Below are 23,773 nucleotides of genomic sequence, written 5' to 3'. Positions count from 1 at the left end.
AGAGTGAAGTAAGCCAGAAAGAAAAACACCAATACAGTATACTAACACATATATATGGAATTTAGAAAGATGGCAATGACAACCCTGTATGCAAGACAGGAGAAAAGACACAGCTGTGTATAACGGACTTTTGGCCTCAGAGGGAGAGGGAGAGGGTGGGATGATTTGGGAGAACGGCATTCTATCATGTATACTATCATGTAAGAATTGAATCGCCAGTCTATGTCTGACGCAGGATACAGCATGCTTGGGGCTGGTGCATGGGGATGACCCACAGAGATGTTATGGGAAGGGAGGTGGGAGGGGGGTTCATGTTTGGGAACACATGTAAGAATTAAGGATTTTAAAATTAAAAAAATAAAAAACTAAAAAAAAAAAAAAAAAAGGAAATGGTCCCTGTGGTTTCTCCACCCCCTGCTGGTTGAGCAGGGAGCTTGCCTTTCTTTTTACCCATCTGTTCCCAGTCCTGGAACAGTGCCCAGCAAGGAGCAGACACTCAGTATAAACCTTGGAATAAATAATTCCACTGTTCATTTGCATTTCTATGTGATGAAGTCAAATCTTTATTTGTATAAATAGATTCCAAAAATATTATTATGATAGGCTTACAATTTTGTATTCTTATTCATTTCATATATTTGAATAATTTTTCCTGTGTCAGTATAGTCAGCAGTTGTAATTTGAATGGATGAGTAACCTTTCATTCACTTTCTGGATTCTAACTTCCCTAAACATGTCCTTTCTTTATACCTAGAGCATTTTATTTATTTTTTTCCCAACTTTATTGAGATGCAATTGCCTATAACGTTTTAGATTGTAATTTTTCCTCTGAAGCTATGTCAGAGACCATCTGAATTTCTTTCAAGAGAAAGAAAAGCATATGCCTTTAAAAATACAAGACTAGTGATATTTAAAAGCTTCCCCCAATAAATAAAAATAAATTACCCCAAGACAAACAACTCAGGTGTCTGTCAAAAGGAAAATGGAAAAACAAACTGTCGTTTTTATACAATGGAAAAATACTTAGCAACTAACCAGAATGAACTACAGAAATATACAGCAACGTAGATGAATTTCAAAACCAGGCTGAACGAAAGAAACCAGACTCAGGCTTCCCTGATGGTCCAGTGGTCGGGAGTCCACCTGCCAATTCAGGGAACATAGGTTCAATCCCTGGTCCAGGAAGACCCCACGTGCAGTGGGACAAGTGAGCTCATGTGCCGCAACTACCGAGCTCACGCTCTAGAGCTCGTGTTCTGCAACAGTGAGAAGCCCACGCACCACAGGGAAGAGTAGCCCCTGCTCACTGCAACTAGAGAAAGCCCGTGAATAGCAACGAAGACCCAGTGCAGCCCCCCTCAAAAGAAAGAAAGAGCTAGACTGAACAGCTCAGAGACTGGACTTCCCAGGTGGTCCAGTTGCTAAGACTCCATGCTCCTGACGAGGGGCCCGGGTTCCATCCCTGGTCAGGGAACTACATCCTACATGCCTCAACTACGAGCTCACAGGCCACACAAAATCCCACATGCTGTAATTAAGATTCCAGCTGCTGCAACTAACACTCGGTGCAGTCTAATAAATAAACATTAAAAAAAAAAAAAAACCCAGCACACAGACTGTGTGAGTCCACTTATATGAAGTTCTAGAACAGTCAAAATTAACTATAATGGTAGAAATCAGAACAGTGGTTGCCTTGGCAATTTGCCCAGGGACGCGAGAGAACTTTTTGAAGTAGATGACCATGTTCTATATTTTCATTCTGGTGGTGGCTGCACACGTATTGATATGTATATTTGTGAAACTCTTTGAGTGTGAATTTTATTGTATGCTGTGCATGCTAAGTCGCTTCAGTCGTATTTGATTCTTTGCGACCCCATGGACATAGCCCACCGGGTTCCTCTGTCTATGCGATTCTCCAGGCAAGAATGCTGGAGTGGGTTGCCATGCCCTCCTCCAGGGGATCTTCCCCACCCAGGGATCGAACCCTCATCTCCAGTGACTGCTGCATTGCAGGGGGTTTCTTTTACCACAGAGCCACTGAGGAAACCCTTATTGTACACCTCGTATACCTCAATTAAGTTGATTTAAATTTTAAGAAAACACTTCACCCCCAAAGGAGAGAAAGCAAAACCACGACGAATCAAAAAGCACTAACAGCCTTTAATGCTGCGCCGATAGGGCAGTGCGGAAACGAGCCTCTCCCCCGACGCCCTTGTCGGAGCTAGAATTTCCCTTCTTTTTCTGTTTTGATCAGCTCAGGTAGTGTCTTGGCCTTGCACTGCTCTGCCTGGAGTCTTGCAAACGCGATCGGAGCGCTTCAGGAGGGCACAGCGCAGGTAAGGGAGAGGGTGACGCAAGAAGGATCGAGACAGCCGGGGAGACTGGAGCCTGTGATGGGGTCAGAGGGATGGCGGCTGATGCTGCGGGTGGCGCTCTTGGTGGGAACCCAAGCTGCAGAGCATGGAACCAGGCCGAGGAGCTGGCAGTGTCCTCTGAGGGCACTGGGGAGAAACAGAAAGATTTTAAATGAGGTGTGTGCAGAGGGGTAATATCAGACTTGCCCTTTAGAGAGAGCCCACCGTCTGCAGTGAGAAGAACAGGGGACGGGAAGGACAAGCACAGGAGAACGGACTTGGCAGAGCAGCTGGGCAGATGCAGGTCCAGGTGAGAGATGATGGAAGTGGGCAGTTTCAAGACACTATGTAAGGACATGCTGAACGCCGTGTGGGCACACTGCTACCGAGACGGGGCTAGTGAGGTTCTTACCTGGAGCCCAGATCTTTCCAGGTCCCCACATATCACACACACATGGACACACACACACACAAGTTCACGCAACAACACACAAGCACCTCTGTCACTTGGGATCTGCCGCCTGGTACTGGCACAGGGTGACCCATAACCCTATATGCCTTTTGTCACAGCCAACCATGTTCAGAGCCCAGGGGAACAAGTCTTCCCATCTTGTGCTCTCTCCTTGAAACACCACGTGCTCTTCCCAAACATCCCAAGGTTTTGAGGGTGATGCTACTGCTGACACAGGAGATAGCAGAAGGATTAGGATGGTCTGTGTGGCTGGAGCATGTGATGGGTTCAGAGTGATGGAGGCATCAGCTTCCATCACTTCAGACCCACTTCCGAGTCCAGGGAAGATTTGAGTGGACTTAGAGGTAGTGAAACCTAGCAGGACCCTGCAAGGCCCTCCCAGGTAAAATAAAAACCCCTCCACTTCTTGGTGATAGAAAGGAAAAAGGGGGGTGTGGTAGGAAGGCTTATGTCTCCTAGACCTTCTCTGAGTTCCAAAGAGCAGGCTCAAGCAGTTAATGATTAGGACAACAAGGACACAGGACTCCTAGTCCTCCGGAAGGGATGTAGATAACAATTTGATGTTTATCTTTGAGTTGTTTTGCAGAAACTAAGACCTGTACCCAGGTGGAGGATGGGGACGACATCCTGACCATGAACACACAGACACCAGACTAGTTGGAAGCAGAAAGCTGATGATGGAGATTTCTGAAACAACCGCCTGTTACTTCCCCACCAACCAATCAGAAGAAGATTCACAAGCTGATCACGCATCCTACACCTCTCTCCTTTTCACCCTTCCTGCCTCTAAAAACCCTGTGCCCCAGCCAGCTAACCAGATGGACTTGAGACAGGTCTAAGTCTCCATTTTCCGTGTTGGCACCTCGATTAGCTTTCTCTGCTCCAGACTCTGATGTCTCCATTTGACCTCCCTGTGTGTGGGGTGTATGAGCTTGGATCTGACTACAGAAAAAGACAGATTAATTAACTTTCTCATTCCTCCCTCTGTACATAAAGGCCATACTTTCTTACCACATTAGCCCTTGCCTCCCAATAGAAATGAGAAACCACTTTTTTTTTTTTTTGCAACCTGTGGTTGGGGAGGCCCTCCTAAATTACAACTAGGCAATATTTGCAACAGTTGCATGTGGTAGCCAAGAAATATTTTGCAAAATGCAATCAGTCATGTTCCTCTTAAATTCATGTATAGGTAGACGTGACACAGGAATGATGCTGAAGCTGAAACTCCAGTACTTTGGCCACCTCATGTGAAGAGTTGACTCATTGGAAAAGACTCTGATGCTGGGAGGGATTGGGGGCAGCAGGAAAAGGGGACGACAGAGGATGAGATGGCTGGACGGCATCACCGACTCGATGGACATGAGTCTGAGTGAACTCCGGGAGTTGGTGATGGACAGGGAGGCCTGGCGTGCTGCGGTTCATGGGGTCGCAAAGAGTCGGACATGACTGAGCGACTGATCTGATCTGAACACGTTAGGCATGGATCTGATTCTTGGCATCAGCAGCTCGAGGTTGAATGCTAGCATGGTGAATGATTTATAGCTTTATAAACTTTTGAACAAACCTTAATCCATTGCTTAAATTTCCCAAATGTTAATTTTAAAGAGTCAGCTTTATTTGAAAGCTTTTGATGTTTAATGTTTAGTTATTTAGAACAGTGGTCTGTGGGCCTTCATTTGTTCGTGAGCAGAAATGCTAGGGTCGCCCCCTGTGTGGGCAAAGGGTGAACAGGGAGGGCCAGTAAATGGCAGGACGCAGTCTTTCTTTTGCCCAGAGCAATTCAGCTCTGGCCTAACCTGCATGCCTCCTGAAGCAGAACCATAGACAGTGAGTGTGATATACAGAAAGTGCCCTGCGTACGAACCTGCAAGTTGTGAACGTGTGTTCCATCAGCATCAGGCGTGAAATTGCAGCTTGCCCTCCATCTCCTAAGATCCTTCAGCTCTACCATCTCCCACCTCTTCTCACCCCTCCAGTCATAACTCTTGGGTGTTCACTCGATGCCAGCCCCTGTATGCCAGCTGCTGTACTGTATTACTGTACTTTTCAAGGTACTGTGCTGTAAGATTAAAAATGTTTCCTTTATTTTTTGTGTTTGTTTTTTTTATGTATTATTTGTGTGAAAAGTAATGTAAACCTACTACAGTACAGTACTATACAGCCAACTGTGTTAGTTGAGTACCTAGGCTCACTTTGTTGGACTTACTAATATACCAGACTTACAAAGGCACGCTCTGAACAGACCTCATTTGTATGTAGGGGACTGACTGTAATAAGAAACATATGCTTGATCTCTACCTCCATTTCTGGTAACACAGGTCATAACAACTCCTGGGATCTCCAAAGCGATACTTGTCTTTTTGTAGACTAATGAGATGTCCCTTGGCTGGGGGCTCCTGGATACCCTCAGAATGGGGACCGACTTTGTGATTAGAGGGTTGAAAATTTCAGCTCCACCCCCTCATCTCTGAGAAGGGAACGGATGCTGGAGATGGACTTGGTCACTAATGATGAACAATGATTTAATCAGCCATGCCCAGGCAAAGGTGCTTTCAGTGAAGTCGGAGTTGGGACATGTGGAGGTGCTGGGTAGGTGGCCGATCCAAAGAAGGCATGGAAGTCCTGTGCTCTTTCCCACATACCTTGCCCTGGGCATCACTGGTATCTGACTATTCCTGAATTGTATCCTTTTATACTAAACTGGTAATCTAGTAAGTAAATGATCTTCTGAATTCTGTGAGCTGTTCTAATAAATGGTCAAACCCAAAGAAGGGGTTATGGGAGTCTGTGATTTAGAGCTGGTGAGTTGGACGCACAGGGGACAACCTGCACTTGTGATTGCCATTGCAATGGGGACAGTCTTGTGGGTCTGAGCCCTTAACCTGCAGGATTTGATGCTCAGCCTGATTAGTGTTGAAACCAAGTCCCCCTAAATCCAAGTGTCCTTACTGAGTTTATGATGAATCTATCTATCCAAACTTTTATTTCCTTTCTTGTTCAACCCCTGTTTCCCTCATAATAGAGGGGTATCAAAGAAAAGGGGAGATTGAAACTGAGCAGGACCCTGCAAGGTCTTTGCACCTTTCTAAGCCTTTCCTTGAGTTCCAAAGAGCAGGCTTAAGCAGTCAATAAGTAGGACAATATAGACGCAGGATTCCTAGACCCTCCGGAAGGGATTTAGATAGCAATTTGATGGTTATCTTTGAGTTGTTCTGCAGAAACTAAGACCTGTACCCCAGTGGAGGATGGGGACGACATGCTGACCACAAGCATGTAGACCCTAGACTAGTTGAAACCAGAAGGTTGATGATCAAGATTTCTGAAATATCCCCCTGTCACCCCACCACCACCAAGTCAGAAGAAGGTCCACGAACTGATCTCACATCCTAGGACCCGCTCCCCTAACACTTTCTTTTAAAACCCTTGCTGAACACCGTTGGGGAGTTCTAGTCTTTTGAGCATGAGTTGCCCGTTCCTCCCACTTGGTGCCTGCAATAAATGCTGGACTTTGCTTCACCACAACCCAGCGTCAGTAGACTGGCTTTGCTGTGTATATGGCAAGTAGACCCAAGTTTGGTTCCATAACAGTACCAGAATGGAACTGAATTGTAGGATACCCAGTTGGTGTCTTGGGCTTCCCAAGTGTACAGTGGTAAAGAACCCGCCTGCCAGTGCAGGAAACTCAGGGGACATGGGTTCAATCCTTGGGTCAGGAAGATCTCCTGGAGAAGGACATGGCCACCCACCCAATATTCTTGCCTGGAGAATCCCATGGACAGAGGAGCCTGGTGGGCTACAGCCCATGGGGTTGCAAAGAGTTGGACACGACTGAGTGACTAAGTACACACGGTTGGTGTCTGGAAAGTCAGAGAATTGCTTGGTGTGGGAGAAAATCCACATACTTTGTGGCCAGAAATATGTGAGCAGAGGAGAGAAAATGAAAGTTCCCCTTCCAGGGAGTAAGTGGAGTGCATCCCCTGGGAAGGGGTGAGTGGTTCTCACCCTTCTCACCCCCAGGCTGCCCCCTGTGGCAGGCGGGGGTGTGTCTCACTCTCCTCCCAAGAGGCCATCCAGGTAGTTTCTCCAAGCACACCCACCACTCATCCTCACACAGTACAATTTTCTCCACCTTTTTATTAATACATTTTAAGGATGGTTTGGAACCTCCATGAACTGAGGCCTTCAGCAGCCCTCCCCAGCCTGCCCTTTCATCTGTCCCTGGCACAATGTCAAGAGAAGTTTGGCAGGAAAGAGACAGAAAAGCAATCAAGCAGGGTAGGGTGCTGGTCAAGGAGCTGTCCTGGTTTTGTTGTTGTTCAATTGCTAAGTCATGTCTGACTCTTTGTGACCCCATGGACTTCAGCCTGCCAGGCTTTCCCAGCCCTCATTATCTCCCAGAGTTTGCCCAAGTTCATGTCCACTGAATCAGTGATATCATACAGCTATCTCACCCTCTGTCGCCCACTTCTCCTTCTGCCTTCAATCTTTCCCAGCTTCAGGGCCTTTTCCAGTGAGTGAGTTGTTTGCATCAGGTGGCCAAACTACTGGAGCTTCAGCTTCAGCATCAGTCCTTCCAAAGAGTATTCAGGGTTGATCCTTTAAGATTGACTGGTTTGATCTTGCTGTCCAAGGGATTCTCAAGAGTCTTCTCCAGCACACAGTTTGAAAGCATCATTTCTTTGGCGCTCAGCCTTCTTTATCGTCCAGCTCTCACATTCATACCTGACTACTGAGAAGACCACAGCCTTGACTATATGGACCTTTGTTGGCAAAGTGATGTCTTTGCTTTTAACACACTGCCTAGGTTTGTTGTAGCTTTCCTGAGAAGAAGCAACCATCTTCTAATTTCATGGCAGCAGTCACCAACCACAGTGATTTCAGAGCCCAGGAAGAGGAAATCTGTCACTGCTTCCAACTTTTCCCCTTCTATTTGCCATGAAGTTATGGGACCAGATGTCCTAGTTTTACCGCTTGCTTACTGTGTGACCTTGGGCAAGTTATCTAACTTCTCTTATCTCAATTTCCCTAGCTGTAAAGTGGGAATAATAGTAATAAATTCTACTCATTGGATTGTTATGTGCATTCAATCTGTTCGCATTTAGATGAACTAAATATTAGATGAAACAAACTTGCTTCTAAGGGTTCTCCTATCATAGTAATCATCACCATCTGTTTAATGAGAAGTGGGGTGGTGAGGAAGGAAAGACAGACTCCTGCATTATATAAATATTTTAGCTGATAGCAAGTTACATGCCCCTTCTCAAGATACCAACATGCAAAAATATGTCTCTATCGGATTCACAAAATAGCTCCTCACTCCGCATTAGATACATGAGAAAAACGAGTGATCTGGGTCAGGAAGATGCCCTGGAGAAGAAACTGGCAATTCACGTCAGTATTCTTGCCTGGAAAATCCCATGGACAGAGAAGCCTGGAGGCTACAGTCCATGGGGTCGCAAAGAGCCGCACACAACTTAGCGACTAACATACACACAGAGGCTTAAGGTGACATGGTGAAAAGGTGAGGCTTCAATAACCAGGGAAAGGCACCACTCTGAAATGATTCACTTCCTAAGAAAACCGCTTTATATGTATTTCTGGCCATTTTATACAAGCCACGGCTGAGCTCTGTGTCTGACAACGAATACGTGATCTTCTGCACAAGCCACCACAAGAATACACCAGCAAAGCAAACAGTCTGAATTAAGAACTTTGTGTCTGGACTAACGAAATACCCCCAAAATATTTGCCTAAGTCCAGATCCTGTTTTGTTATCTTGTACAACTTATGTAACCTCTTTGGACTTTAGTTCCCTCGTTGGAAGAGCCAGGGCAATAACACGTGTCTCTGAGACGGTGCGTGAGGTGAACACGGGTCACGTTCCACATGGCTCCTGGTTCACAGAAAGTGTGCAAGAAAGTGTAACCACTGTTATTTTGAAAGGTGTTATTAGGGGTTGAACCATATGAAAACTGTGGACTTTGGAGATAAAAAATAAAAGTTGAATATCATTCCATTTCACCTGGTTCATCCAACTATTGTAGTAATAGAACAATCACCTGGTCTGTGGTTTGCAAGCAGGGAAAGACATGTCACCCCCTTTTTGCTGGGGAAGAACGGAGGCCCAGAGAATGACTTGCCCAGGGCCACGTGACAGTCAGGAAGCTGAGACTGGAATCCACCTGCCAGCCTCCCCGCCTTCTCTCCCATCCCTCTCTCACTTACCCAGCACCAGGTTGCTGGTCATTGTGAAATATGGCAGTCCTTGATTCGCAGGGGACAGAGTGAACGCAGGCCTGGGCTTTCCCCTGGGGCTGTCCTCCTTAGCTGTGTCGGGAAGAGCTGTCTTCTGTCCCTGACACTTTCTACCTGCCCTTGCTGGGAACAAGCTGGCCCCGTTTCACTGGCTTCCCCGGTCAGGTCACAGAGGCCTCCTGGAAGGGAGCCTGTGCCGAGGGTGCTGAGCAGCGTAGCTTTAGCATAACTCCTCTTCTCTTTTCCCTCTGGCCCTTCTTCCTGCCTCTCTCACCTTTTGAGTCTTCACGGCTGATGACTTTCCGGAACACAGACTAGGTTGCACCCCTCTGACCTGTCCTCTCAGTTCGGTCAGTTGCCCCTGGACAGCTCCGCTTGAGTGCCCCATCACAGCACAGACTCCATCTGGCCAACGCAAACCCTGCTCTCCTGTACAAACCTGTGGCTTGTCCTATTCCCAACCCAATACCCCAGGCTTCCCCTGACCCTCCGGTACCACTTTGAATTACTTGTATGCAAGCGTGCTAAGTCGCTTCAGTCGTGTCTGACTCTCTGCGACCCTATGGACTGTAGCCCTCCAGACTCCTCTGTTCACGAGATTCTCCTGGCAAGAATACCGGAGTGGGTTGCCAAGCACTCCTCCAGGGGATCTTCCCGACCCTGGGATCGAACCTGTGTCTTTTGTCTCCTGCATGGGCAAGCAGGTTCTTTACCACTAGTGCCACCTGGGACTCCTTGCTGCTCCCCAGATACACAGTGCTTCTTTACTTCCAGGCCTTAACTGTTCCCTCTGCTCCCAATGCCTCTCCCTGTCTGACTAACCTCTATTCACTCTCTCTTAGCCTTAGCCTGTGATAATTCATTTTATGTCAATTTAACTGAATCATGGGGTACCTCTTTGTCAAACAGGAGAGTGTATCTAGGATGTGAAAATCTCCAAGGCCCTCCAGACTGCAAATCCTGGGCTCCATGGATGGAAGTCTTAGAGTCACCGCAGGACAGTGACTCCAGGGGCTCACAGTCTGGGACAGATGCCAGGATGGGGAGGGTAGGGAAGACCCCGCTGTGGACTGATGACCTAGAACCTTACAGCTAGTCTTTAAAACATAAAATCCTGGATATGAGCTCAACTTCTCATGATTTGTTCTGTCTTGTAAATAGAAGGGCAGAAATGTTCTGATTTCTCCAACATCCCAGGAAAGGAGGAACAAGCTAAAGAAGAAAGTACTCTGAACTGAGTCAGGAGATATGGGTTTCAGGTGTGGCAGGTATAAGTATGTCCCAAATACTGAATGGGACGTGTGTGTGTGCATGTGCGTGTGTGTGCTCAGTCACTTAGTCGTGTCTGACTCTTTGGGACCCCATGGACTGTAGCCCGTTAGGCTCCTCTGTTTATGGAATTTTCTAGGCAAGAGTACTGGAACAGGTTGCCATTTCCAACTCCAAGGGATCTTCCTGAGCCAGGGATTGAACTCTTATCTCTTGTGTCTCCTGCATTGGCAGGAGGATTCTTCACCACTACAGCCACCTGGGAAGTCCTGAATGGGACATACTTATGGTAAAAACATACTTACTGTTTATCTGAAATTCAAATGTATCTGTGTGTCCTGTATATTTATTCACTGACTCTAGCTACCTCTATCTGCCAGGTTCTCACTCGCTTCTTCCAAAGCAGGTGCTGTGAGGGCTTCTCTCAAGAATCTCACAGGTAAGCACTACTAGCAATCACCAAAAGATGGAAACAACCCACAGGTTATCAATGGATGAATGAATAAACAGAATTTGGTCTATCCACACAAGGAAATACTATGCAGCTGTGAAAAAGAATGAAGTCTTGATCCATGCTATAAGGATGAAACTTGAAAACATTACGTTGCATGAAAGCATTCATTCACAAAAGGTCAGATACCACTAAGATTCCATTTATACAAAATATCCATAGAGGTTTTCCAGGGGCATGCTTCAACAGTACATGAGCTGTGAACTTCCAGATGTTCAAGCTAGATTTAGAAAAGGCAGAGGAACCAGAGATCAAATTGCCAACATCTGCTGGATCATCAAAAAAGCAAGAGAGTTCCAGAAAAACATCTACTTCTGCTTTATTGACTATGCCAAAGCCTTTGACTGTGTGGATCACAATAAACTGTGGAAAATTCTGAAAGAGATGGGAATACCAGACCACCAGACCTGCCTCTTGAGAAACCTGTATGCAGATCAAGATGCAACAGTTAGAATTGGATATGGAACAACAGATTGGTTCCAAATTAGGAAAGGAGTACAGCAAGGCTGTATATTGTCACCCTGCTTGTTTAACTTATATGCAGAGTACATCATGAGAAACGCTGGGCTGGAAGACGCACAGGATGGAATCAAGACTGCCAGGAGAAATGTCAATAACCTCAGACATGCAGATGACACCACCCTTAGGGCAGAAAGCAACAAAGAACTAAAAAGCCTCTTGATGAAAGTGAAAGAAGAGAGTAAAAAAGTTGGCTTAAAACTCAACATTTAGAAAACTAAGATCATGGCATCCGGTCCCATCACTTCATGGAAAATAGATGGGGAAACAGTGGAAATAGTGAGAGACTTTATTTTGGGGGGCTCCAAAATCACTGCAGATGGTGACTGCAGCCATGAAATTAAAAAACGCTTGCTCCTTGGAAGAAAAGCTATGACCAACCTAGACAGCATATTAAAAAGCAGAGACATTACCGACAAAGGTCTGTCTAGTCAAAGTTATGGTTTTTCCAGTAGTCATGTATGGATGTAAGAGGTGGATTATAAAGAAAGCTGAGTGCCAAAGAATTGATGTTTTTGAACTGCAGTGTTGGAGAAGACTCTTGAGAGTCCCTTGGACTGCAAGGAGATCCAACCTGTCCATACTAAAGGAAATCAGTCCTGAATATTCATTGGAAAGACTGATGCTGAAACTGAAACTCCAATATATTTGGCCACCTGGTACGAAGAACTGACTCATTTGCAAAGACCCCGATGCTGGGAAAGGTTGAAGGCAGGAGAAGAAGGGGATGACAGAGGATGAGATGGTTGGATGGCATCGCTGACTCAACGGACTTGAGTTTGGGTAAACTCCGGGAGTTGGTGATGGACAGGGAGGTCTGGCATGCTGTAGTCCATGGGGTCGCAAAGAGTCAGACACGACTGAGCGACTGAACTGAACTTTCTTCATTCTGTTCTTGAGTTCCTTCTGCTGTTTCCTTGAGGTCTTTTTCTTCTCATACAGGCCATGTCCCTCAATGCTTTGTTTGGACTCATTCTTCTTCACATAATCCAAGGAATCGTAAATCATGCCAAAGCCAAGAGAGACTCTCAAGAGCCTTCCCCAACACCATCGTCTGGCCACCACCAAAATGGGTTCTGAATTCAAACACAAAGATGACATCTGGTGTGGTCTTGTGTGTTTTGGCCAGTTTCCCACATTTTCTGTTTTAGGTACTGTTGTCTTTTCAGGGTGAAGCACGTCGATGGCCACGCCTTTTCCCTGAAGCAGCCGATTGCTCGTGAACTTCCTGGTTCGGATAGTTACTGTGTTGTTCATGACGGCGGCTGACCCTCAGGCCCCTTTCTGCTCTTCTAAGGCACCAGGGTTGTGGTACTGTTACAGCGGCCCTAAGACACCAGTGGGACCCTGCAGGACCCGACTCCCTCATTTTTAGGCCCTCTCACTCTAAGGCACCATATCTCTCCCTGTCCCCTCTCTTTTGGGGGAAGCTGCATAAACAGGGCACCCCACCACCCCTCCACACCTCCTCCAACCCTCAGCCATGCCAGAAACTTCCCTCCGGTCTCTCCAAAGAAGCACGCAGCCACAGGAGCGTCATTCCATTGCCTCAGTTTTAAATATTTATTTAAAATCCAGAAGGGAGAAACAGAACCCACTTGGGTTTTAACACATTGACATGTGGACAGAGACGTGAACGAGGACAGCAGAGAAACCCAAGGACAAGACAGACGCCGGGACAAAGGCCAGGTGAAGACTGGCGGCCTGGAGACCGAGCGCTGAGATGAGGCCCGAGCTGCTACAAAAAACGCACTTCCGGGAGCAAGGGGGCGGTGGGCAGGGCAGGGAGATAGGAAGTGGGGGTAGGGGAGGGTGGGCCAGAGTGAGGTATTAAATAAGGAAAATCAAATCCAATTCCCAAAGAGACACAACTTTAGAAAGAAAAAAAGAGAGAAACACACAAACAGACTTTCACATGAAATTTCCCCTTCTATAAAAATAATTCCATAGTTAAAATGACCTCAAAAATCCAACCTGGATGCTGACTGGTTCACTGATACAGGACAATTCAGATTACCCTGGTGAGCCCTGCCATGCTGAACTCTGAGATTCCCACAACAAGCCTTTCTCCTGCGCCCACGTTTACACTTGGGAGTTAGCAACACTGGGTTTCTACAGAATTGAATGACAGTGAAAAAGCAAGAGTGATGACTGTTATCTTGGAAGGATAAACTCCAGAATGGAAGACCTTAGGAGATGGTCTGTGCCTTCATGAGACAGGCCCGTATTTACATTCCACCTCCAAGGCCAGTCCTGACCCAGCGCCATTCTCCTCACTGGTTTCGGCAAGGTCAAACTCAAGGTCAGGACTCCCAAGTCTAGATCACGCCATCCAAGATAAGCTAACTTCCCTCCAAGACCAAGAAAGGCCAAAATAAGATCCTTCATGCTCAGGCCTCCCCCTGCCTTCAGAGGACAAGCATTTTAAAGTCCATAAGTTAAAAGGTAAATCTTTCCTACTTCTGTTTCTGGTTGTTTTTTGTTTTTTTTGCTTTGCCTTTTTTTTTTTTTTTTTTTACTTTTACCTTCTTTCCCCACCTCCTTAACAGATTACCTGATGAGCACAAGGGTGACACTAGGAAAATTTAAGAAATTCCCCGAACTTTGTCATTTGGAGGAGAGAGAAAAACGTGGATGATACCCCACATCTCAATGTTTCTTCAAAGTCTGTGGCAAAATGGTAGCACCTTCAGAATCTTAAATAGAGTTGTTTTGTTTTTTCCTTAAAAAAAATCACATACACTACAAGACAATTGTGAGCACCAGCGATTTCACAGTGGGAGGTAGCGGACATGGACACCCCCAGCCCCGAGGACCTCACCTCTCCCTCGCTGCATCCATCGCTTCCCACCCCCTGGCCAGCCCCGAGGACCTCACCTCTCCCTCGCTGCATCCATCGCTTCCCACCCCCTGGCTGCTCTCTCCCCTTCTCACCTCTTTCTCAGATGAAAAAAAAAAAAAAATAGTAACGCACCTTCTTTGTGTTTGTTTAAATAATATATATATACTTCTTTCTTTCCTTTTCTCCTTTTTTCATGTCTCCTCTCTAATATTGCACATCAAAGCTCCCTGGCAGGGACCAGTTGACAAGATGCCCCCTTCTCTCAAGCTGGCTGGAAGGTGGGGCTCTTTGGGCAGGAAGCTGGGCAGGGAAAGGGGTGGCCGCAGAGCTGGGAGACAGGCCGTGGGGCTCAGGCGGGTTGCAGGCCCAGCTTGCTCTGGCTGGCTCTTTGGTTGGTGCTTGGGGCTGAGTTGGGATCAGCTGTTCCCAAGGACACCTCGTGTGTCCTGCTACCCTTCAGCCTCTTCCACTGGGCAGACAACAGCTGGGGTCTGCTCAAGGATCCTTCAGCAGGTGAGCTGCCTTTCCTGGGCCCACCTACCCCTAGGTACCCTCCCTTTGCCTCTTTCTCCTCTTCCCTCCTCCTCGAGGCCTAGAGGAGCCAGGAGGTCAGAGGTCAGAGGAAGCACGCAGGTCCAACTTCGAGGCGGTACTGCTTCCCTGATGAGGCAGGAGGGAGGTTGTCCACGCCAACAATGGGCAGCTGCTGGGGGTCCTGGGTCCGGAAGGTGAAGAGTGTCTGATGCCAGCGGCCATCCTGGATCTGAGGGTGGAGGGAAAGGGGTACACACACATCCACCATGGTCCTCATTATGTATCACATGCCTTTCCCCATCATCTTTCTTCTTCTTTTAAAAATATTTATTTATTTTTTTGGCTGCACTGGGTTTTGGTTTTTGTTTTTTTTTCTGTGCGAGGGCTTTCTCTAGTTGCAATGAGCAGGGGCTACTCTCTAGTTACACTGCACAGGCTTCTCATTGCCACGGCTTCTCCTGTTGCAGAGCATAGGTTCTAGGGTGCCCAGGCCTCAGTACTTGCGGTACACGGGCTCAGTTGCTCTGAGACATGAGGGACCTTCCCGGACCAGGAATTGAACCTGTGTCCCCTGCATTGGCAGGTGGATTCTTAACCACTGGACCACCAGGAACGTTCTCCCTTTCATCATCTTTCTTCACAATTTTTAATGTCCACATGGCATTTCACTGTCACAATGACCTGTTTGTGTCCATTTAGATTGCTTCCACTATTTTGATTCCTATACATAAAACTGTCATGAATATCATTGTAGCTAAACTTGTGCATATTGTGACCTTAGAACAAATTCCAGAAGTATCAATTTGCTGGATCAACGGATAGGTACATTTGTAAGGCTCTGAATATATATTGGAGATATATATGTAGCTGCTGCCCTGAAAACCTCTACCAATTTATTTTTAACTTTTCCAAATAGCTTTGTGTGAGAGTGTTGGGTTTCCCCGCATCCTCAGTAACACTGCACATTACTGGTTTTGTTTAATATTGTGAGACTGGTTTTTTGGATGACTTTCTGTCTCCCTCTTCAATTACAACCCAGCCTGTTTTAAGCCTTGGAAAACAAGCAGGTTAAGAGAAAGAAATTAACCAGAGGGCAGGGGGCAGAGAGAAGAGTAGAAATATATCCTTCTATAAGTAGACTTGCAAATAAGTACCAATCTACCAGCCCAGACCTTCCCTTGAAAGTTTCCCAGGGAGGAAAGAGGATGAAAGCAATTTTATAAAACTGCTATAAAAAATTATTACACAAAGATAAAAAATATATGCATATATATATATTATAGTATAGTATAAAATTATACTAATATATAGTATAGTATAAATTATAGTATAGTATATGTTATACTAATATAGTATAGTATAAAATTGTTATATATAAGAACGTGTTTTTACATTTATCTGTGCATGAGGGGCCTATGAAGGGCCCCAAGAGTTACCTTGCAGCCATCTATGGACACTTCTGGACTGAACTGACCCCCGGCCTCAAAGATCTGCCCGTTCCAGGCCCGGAAGCGCACAGCCTGCTTAGCTGGGGTCTGCCCGGTGCCCTCCTGCCACACGGTCATGTTAAGGCAGTGGATGGTGATCTGCTGTGTCACCTCAGAGCTTAGCAGGTGCAGAAAATTCATCTGGACCCGGCTGATGGCAAACTCCACCTGTGGAGGAGACACAGCGGTCAGGCAGGGTTGGACTTGGCTGTCCACCGTTCTCCGAATTCCTCACTTTCCTCTGGAAGGTCCAGGCACAAGCCCTTTCCTGGGAAGCAATTCCCAGCCACGGTCCCAGAGGTGTTGCTCACTCGAAAGACAGAAATACTGAGGTGGGTGTGAGTGAGTCCCACAGCCAAGGAGTAAGGAAGGGAAAGAACCAGGTCTGCCTGACTCCAGCCAGAGCCGCGAGGGTCCTGATGTACTGTCTCTGGGGCTGAGCTGGGATACAGAGGCTCAGAGAGGGAGAGGATCTTGCCCAGGATCGAGAGGCTCTTAGAGGGCAAAGGAAATGAGAAGTGGCTTCACCACATTTCTAAGTCCCAAGCTCCAAGTAGGGTGGGGTGGGTGCTGCTGGAAAAGACAGGCCTGACAGCGAATGAAAGGGCAGGATTTGGGGCTTAAATGGACTGTAAGTCCTGACAGTTGGGTTTTCTCTTTTTTGTGATGCGAGTGTCTGACTTAAGCTTTGATTGCTAAGACATCCACTTCAAAGAGGCATCCACTTCAAAGGCAGACTACTTCCTATAAATACCCTGCCAGCCACGGGACTAGATAAAGAGCCAGGCCACCTCCAGTACTGAGGCCCCTTTGTTTTTGAGCTCTGGATTGATTTCAATAACCGACCACTTGGGCTACTTCTTTCTTCTCTCTCCATGCTTTAAATTCTAGCCCTTATATTTTAAATTCACCAATGAAGACTGAGCTTACGAAACCTTAGTGCACCCCCACCCCAATAAAAGCAGAACCCCAGGCCCATGCACCATCTCTCTCTCTCTACCCATGACCCCAGTGTGGCTCTAGGTGGGCTGTGTAAATTCCAGGTCTTGTAAGTAATAAACCTTTACTTTTTTCAAAGTTTCCTGATAGTTATTGCTGAAGGTCATCTTGAAATCATAATAAGAACCACGAAGGCTGGTCCGACCATGACATGGTTATTGATAGATTGAGAGGTACATAACAATTGGCATAGTAGGCAGGACTCCACAGTCTCCCTTGCTGTCCATGGCGAGGAGGCCCTTGACCTGCAGCTTGCTTACTAACCACCTAATTCAGGTGGGTGTTAGCATCTGGGAAAGGACTCTGTCTCACTGCGGTGTGCTTTCGCACGTTGCTGTGATTGTTGTTTAGTCACCAATCCGTGTCCGACTCTTCTGCAGCCCCATGGACTATATATAGCCCACCAGGCTCCTCTGGCCATGGGATTTTCCAGGGAAGAATACTGGAATGGATTGCCATTTCCTTCTTCAGTGGCTCTTTCCGACCCAGGACTCGAACCCGCAGCTCCTGCTGCATCTTCCGATTGCAGGCGGACTCTTTACTGCCGAGCCACTGGGGAAGATCCAACCCCAAAGGTCACGCCTGCCTTGATAATCCAACAGTCTTCCCAGAGCAGTGTGATCAAGGCCATAGGCTCTTACTAGCCACTGAGACCACTGATTATAAAGGCCTTGTTGCTCAGTGGTGTCTGACTCTGCGACCCCATGGACTGAAGCACGCTAGGCTTCCCTGTTCTTCACCATCTCCTGAAGCCTGCTCAAACGCATGTCCACTGAGTCAGGGATGCCATCCAACCATTTCATCCTCTGTCATCCCCTTCTACTCCTGCCTTCAATCTTTTCCAGAATCAGGGTCTTTTCTAACGAGTCAGCTCTTCGCATCAAATAGTCAAAGTACTAGAGCTTCAGCTTCAGCATCAGTCCTTCCAATAAATATTCAGGGTTGATTTCCTTTAGGATTGACTGGTTTGATCTCCTCGCAGTCCAAGGCACTCTCAAGAGTCTTCTCCAGCACCACAAGACAAAAGCATCAATTCTTCGACACTCAGCTTTCTTTATGGTCCATTAAGGCTTTAATTGACAATCAATGTGTATAAAGGTCCTCTGGGTGGGTTAGATCCCTGGCTTGGAAAGATCGCCTGGAGAAGGAAATGGCAACCCACCCCTGTATTCTTGCCTGGGAAACCCCATGGACAGAGGAACCTGGCAGGCTACAGTCCACGGGGTTGAAAAAGAGTCGGACACAAGTTAGCAACTAAACAACAACAAAAGGTCCTCCATGCCTCGAGGGCAGAGTTAAGGACAGTGAATTGGATCACAAGGCTATGTCACTGCCCAAGGAGAGGTTCCGGGATAAAGGCATAAGAGAAATATTCCTGTACATGGGGAGGATAGGAGACCTCCACCTACGACCAGGGAGTTGGTGGTTGTGCCAGAAAAGTGAAATAGCCTTGCAACTGGAAGCCAGTGGACCACCAGACGGAAGACATAACAGAGATCTGCGGTCTCCACGGTCCAAGCTTCACTCATCGCTGTCATTCTTCATCCCTGACCCAGTGGGGTATTGTGGCTCCTATCCCTGGTGTGATATTACTAAAAGAATTAATGGGCAAATATAAATGTCTTAAACATCTGATGTCAGCATCTCCTAAGAACCCTGAGGGGGGTTCTTGATAAATGCAAAACCCCATGGAAGCATCCTGAGGGGCACACCAACATGCCAAGTCTCTGATATCATACTCCAGGGGCCTGAGGGCTCTTCCCAAAGACCCTGCACACATCATGTGAGTGGATGGAGACCTCAGTCCCTAAGAGGTCTCTTGCAACACCCTGGGAAGGAAAGTGGCCAGCTGTGAAGACGGTTCACAGTGGTGCCATCCAAACTTTTCCTGTAACCCACTTTGGATTAAGATAATAGGAGAAAATCAAGAAGTAGAAACTGAGATGAAAAACTATACCTTAAATGAAATTCAAATTTTTCTTAAATATTTTATGCAGCAGGAAGGAAAGAAAGGAGCTAATTGGCTATTTGAGAGGGTTGATTTGTTTGTTATAGGCCCTCAATTGTTGTTATTCAAGGCTGCCAAAATGTATCAACTGGCCAATATCTCTAAAGACCCTAAAATCCATACTTTTTCTTAAAGATCCATGTGGGCTATACTCTCATTTCCTCCAAGATCTTCAGCTCCCTGGGCTTTCCCTTGAACAAGGCAGAACTAACAAACACATCCTGTAATGCATCCCTTAAGGGAAAAGCTGAAAAGGGTTATCTAGCCATCGTGGATAAGAAAGAGGGAGCTGGGAAGACAAAGGACCCTAGACCACTGATACTTCCCCAGGGCGCCTCCTCTCCTGGATGTTTATTCTTGGCGTGGCTGCATCCTTCCATCACAGTGATCGCTGCTAAGGCTCACAGTGAATGGAAAACATTAAGATGAGGCCCATCTCCTGCTGCACAAAATTGGCCTGATCTAGTGGGTTTACCATTTCCACAGCTGTGGTTATCCAGATGACCCCCTCTTCATTTTCAACTCCAAAGAGGCCCCATTTGACCCAGGGAATTATTTTAATAATGCACTACCCTAATTACAGGGCAGTCCTACAACATTTTACTGGAACTGCCAAAACCATACAAAAGGGACCAAAACTCCTAGAAGAAAATTTACATTTTTTCTCTGTCCCTTGAAGATTAAATCTTTGAAATGGAAACACCCCAGGAGGTAACTAAAACTCTGCCTACAATTGCCTGAGGATGAAGAAAAAAAAATAAAACAACAGAGAAAGAGATCTTTCAAAATACAAACTGCTATAAAAGCTCTCTTTCTCAAAATCTAGTGCTCAGCCTCCTTAAGATTACTTGTCAGGAACAAATACAGATCTTAAGTCATCTCCACAAATATTGGCAGAGAGCATTAGGTGCTGAAGCACGTAACTTTAACTTGTTCTGTCTGCCAGACACAATTTGGAGCCAAATGTTATTTATAAAAAAGTGAGTTTTATATTGTACCTGATTCATGGCTAAAGTTTTGGAAAGGAAGGGTGTTTTTGTAATCTCTGGATGAATATGTGATTTTTTTTCTGTCTCTGAATTTGGTATAGCCAAAGTTAATGTGTAAAAGAGCTCTGTTTAAGTGGCTTAAAAATAAGCACTTATGAATTAGTTACTCCAAACATTCAGAAATACAGAAACTAATCCAAATGTTTTTCAAGTTCACGTGATCTGGGATAACCTTTGGAAAATAAAAGCTAGCCTAAATTTGTTTTAATTAAAATAGCTATGTCTTCAGAGTTAACAGCATTAAATATACTGCAGGGAGACAACTTTTCCAGTGTTTACTAGCCAAATAAATCCATGTTATTTTTATTACAAAAAAATTAGCTTGGGATGATGGCTGACTTTGTCTACTGTCTAATGAAGATTTTATAGATAGTTTAATCATATTGTTAGAAGAGAGAAAAAGAATTATTTTGTGTGGTCAAGTTGGCTAAAATTGGATTATTATTATAAGAGGCTTTTAAAAAAATAAACTAACATCAATAATGTTCTTATGTAATTTTCTTTCATTTGCTAAAAGCATACATTTTCTTGGAGTATTGATCTGCTCCTGTTAAAAGTATGAAAAGTTATTCTTTACTTTTTAAGTAATCTGGCTAGATAGCAAAGATTTTGTGTTTTATCAGAATAATCTCCTGAGCTTCATGTTGTCTTAACTGGATCTTTAATTACCTAGAAAACAGTCTTCTCAATAACAAAACAGCTAGCTTTTGCTCACAACTATGGTGACTGCAGCCATGAAATTAAAAGACGCTTACTCCTTGGAAGAAAAGTTATGACCAACCTAGATAGAATATTCAAAAGCAGAGACATTACTTTGCCGACTAAGGTCCGTCTAGTCAAGGCTATGGTTTTTCTAGTAGTCATGGGAGAGAGAGTTGGACTGTGAAGAAGGCTGAGCACCGAAGAATTGATGCTTTTGAACTGTGTTGTTGGAGAAGACTCTTGAGAGTCCCTTGGACTGCAAGGAGATCCAACCAGTCCATTCTGAAGATCAGCCCTGGGATTTCTTTGGAAGGAATGATGCTAAAGCTGAAACTCCAGTACTTTGCCACCTCATGCGAAGAGCTGACTCATTGGAAAAGACTCTGATGCTGGGAGGGATTGGGGGCAGGAGGAGAAGGGGACGACAGAGGATGAGATGGCTGGATGGCATCACTGACTCGATGGACGTGAGTCTGAGTGAACTCCAGGAGTTGGTGATGGACAGGGAGGCCTGGTGTGCTGCGATTCATGGGGTCGCAAAGAGTCGGACACGACTGAGCAACTGAACTGAACCGAACTGATGGAACCTTCTCTATTTGCTTTTAAAATCCTTTGTCACTTCAGCTAAGTAGATAATTAAGCATTTTTAAAAATACTGATCTGTGGTTCTTTATAATCAAGTGTTGAAAATCTTTGATATTTTTGACAAACTTCTCCAAGTCAAATTCTAAATGAAGTCTTTTTGATCTGGAAGTAACTTTGGGGTTTTCCAGAGGATCCTTGGAACATCTCAAAATATCCTTCTCTTTCCTAATAAAAAGAAAGACACTAAATTAAGTAGGCTTATTTGATATGTTAAGTCACATGGGAAATATTGTCAAGTAGGAAATAATGCTACATCTTCTTTATGGATATCCTCAAATGGATATATTTTGTTAATACAATATTCAAGAAATCATATGAAATTCCTGAGATTCTGATATGTAATGTTATCCATCATAACTCCAGTTATCTTAAAATGTTGTGTGTCACAGAAATAACAAAATTTTCTTTGTCAACTTCATCATAGTGAACTCTTATCAGATCTTTAACCGTGGGCATAAAAAATGTCATTTCTTTTGTTATTTATACTTATTGCTTTACTCTGATGTCTTTGCAAAAGTGCTCCATCTTCAGATTCATGGACAGGAGTCTGATAAGTACAGATTTTTGATACCTTTTAAATCATACCACTGAATGGGCAAGGATTTACAGAACTCTAAGGAAAACCTGGATTATGAAACTGCTAACAAAAGATCAAGATCAGTGATCAACTGCATAGGACTGAATGAACTGATGAGGGTGATTATAATTTTTTATGACTTTCGTTTGGCAGTTATTAATCTTTGTTTCCACGTTTAAGGAAAATTGTTCTCTAAAGCTAACAGTGACTTACAGCAATTTGAGGAAGTACACCTTTGTGAACAAAGATGAAATAATTGCTGTTTCTCCCTACCTGATCCTTCTAGAATTCGCTCTATGAGTATTCTTATTCTCATGGCAGTATAGTTATTTGCATAAGCTCAGTAAGACTCTGTTCTTGTAACAGAACATGATTGGAAATACTGGTTATTAACAAGGCTTTGACTGGATTGTCATATTTGAGATATATATATATATATAGACTCTGATATGACCAGATCACTTAAGGAAGTAAGGTTGACTTCATGGAGCCAATAAAGATCCTTGGAAAAATTGGTCTGTTACCTTGACTACAGGGTTCCCAGCAGTCTTATCAGGTGAGTAAGGAGGCTCGGAGAAGGCAATGGCACCCCACTCCAGTACTCTTGCCGGGAAAATCCCATGGGCAGAGGAGCCTGGTAGGCTGCAGTCCATGGGGTCATGAAGAGTCGGACACGACTGAGTGACTTCACTTTCACTTTCCACTTTCATGCATTGGAGAAGGAAATGGCAACCCACTCCAGTGTTCTTGCCTGGAGAATCCCAGGGACAGGGGAGCCTGGTAGGCTGAGGTCTATGGGGTTGCACAGAGTCGGACACGACTAAAGTGACTTAGCAGCCGCAGCAGCAGCAAGGAAGGCTACTTCCTGGCAGGTACAGGAATCAGAAGATATTTTGGGCACTTTTTGAGAAGAGAGAAATTTACCCAAATTTACAGGTGTTCTAGGCAAAGTCTGATGGTTAGATCTTGGTTTCTTGCCCTGAAGAAGCTTCTAAAATTCAATCTGAGACTCCTTATGAAAGGTTTCAGCAAAGCAGCAAAGAGCTCATGTTGTCAATCACTTTCCTAGCTGCACTTGTGTAAATAACCACATTTGTTGAAACTAGACTTAATTTGCAAACAAATTAGTCTTTCTATGGCTCTCTTTAATAGAAATGGGGATGACTGTACAGAGAAAAATTGTTTCAATAGAAACTATGACACACGGTTGTGGACATTGGATTCTAGTTCTGTTAATTATCTGAGACCTTGTTTTCTACCTGTAAATTGGACAGGATGCTGAATTCTTCTTGGCTCCTCCAATATCTAGCTACAACTCTCCAAACTACTGTTTCCAGTTTTTCTCCCACCGTTCTGATTTCATTTTCTGTTGAAAATGAAGATTGCACTCTTCCCAAAGCCATGCACTGGGCTAACATGATATAAACTGCAGAGAGCTCATCACAACTGTTCTTGTATGGACAATCTTCATGCCCGTTGCCATGTGGGCCACTCAGAAAGATCACCAGGCACATTCAAACTGCAACCCACGGAAACCTATCAGACTGCCT

At 45.2% G+C, this 23,773-nt stretch overlaps 1 protein-coding gene across 1 annotated transcript in view; it reads right to left on the bottom strand.

The window, feature by feature from the left end:
- Positions 1 to 14,316: 14,316 nt before the first annotated feature.
- COL27A1 (collagen type XXVII alpha 1 chain) overlaps positions 14,317 to 23,773 on the bottom strand; it is a 148,500-nt gene continuing 139,043 nt past the window's right edge. The window contains exons 60-61 of the mRNA XM_068973506.1: positions 16,193 to 16,411; positions 14,317 to 14,985 (exon numbers count right to left, since the gene is read on the bottom strand). Coding sequence (XP_068829607.1) covers positions 14,839 to 14,985; positions 16,193 to 16,411 — 366 coding nt within the window. The 3' untranslated portion in view covers positions 14,317 to 14,838. The remainder of the gene's footprint in view (positions 14,986 to 16,192; positions 16,412 to 23,773) is intronic.

Source organism: Capricornis sumatraensis, chromosome 6, assembly GCF_032405125.1.
Source record: "Capricornis sumatraensis isolate serow.1 chromosome 6, serow.2, whole genome shotgun sequence".
Lineage (NCBI taxonomy): Eukaryota > Metazoa > Chordata > Mammalia > Artiodactyla > Bovidae > Capricornis > Capricornis sumatraensis.
Note: the sequence above shows the minus strand (reverse complement) of the source record. Positions and strands in the feature narration are given on the sequence as shown.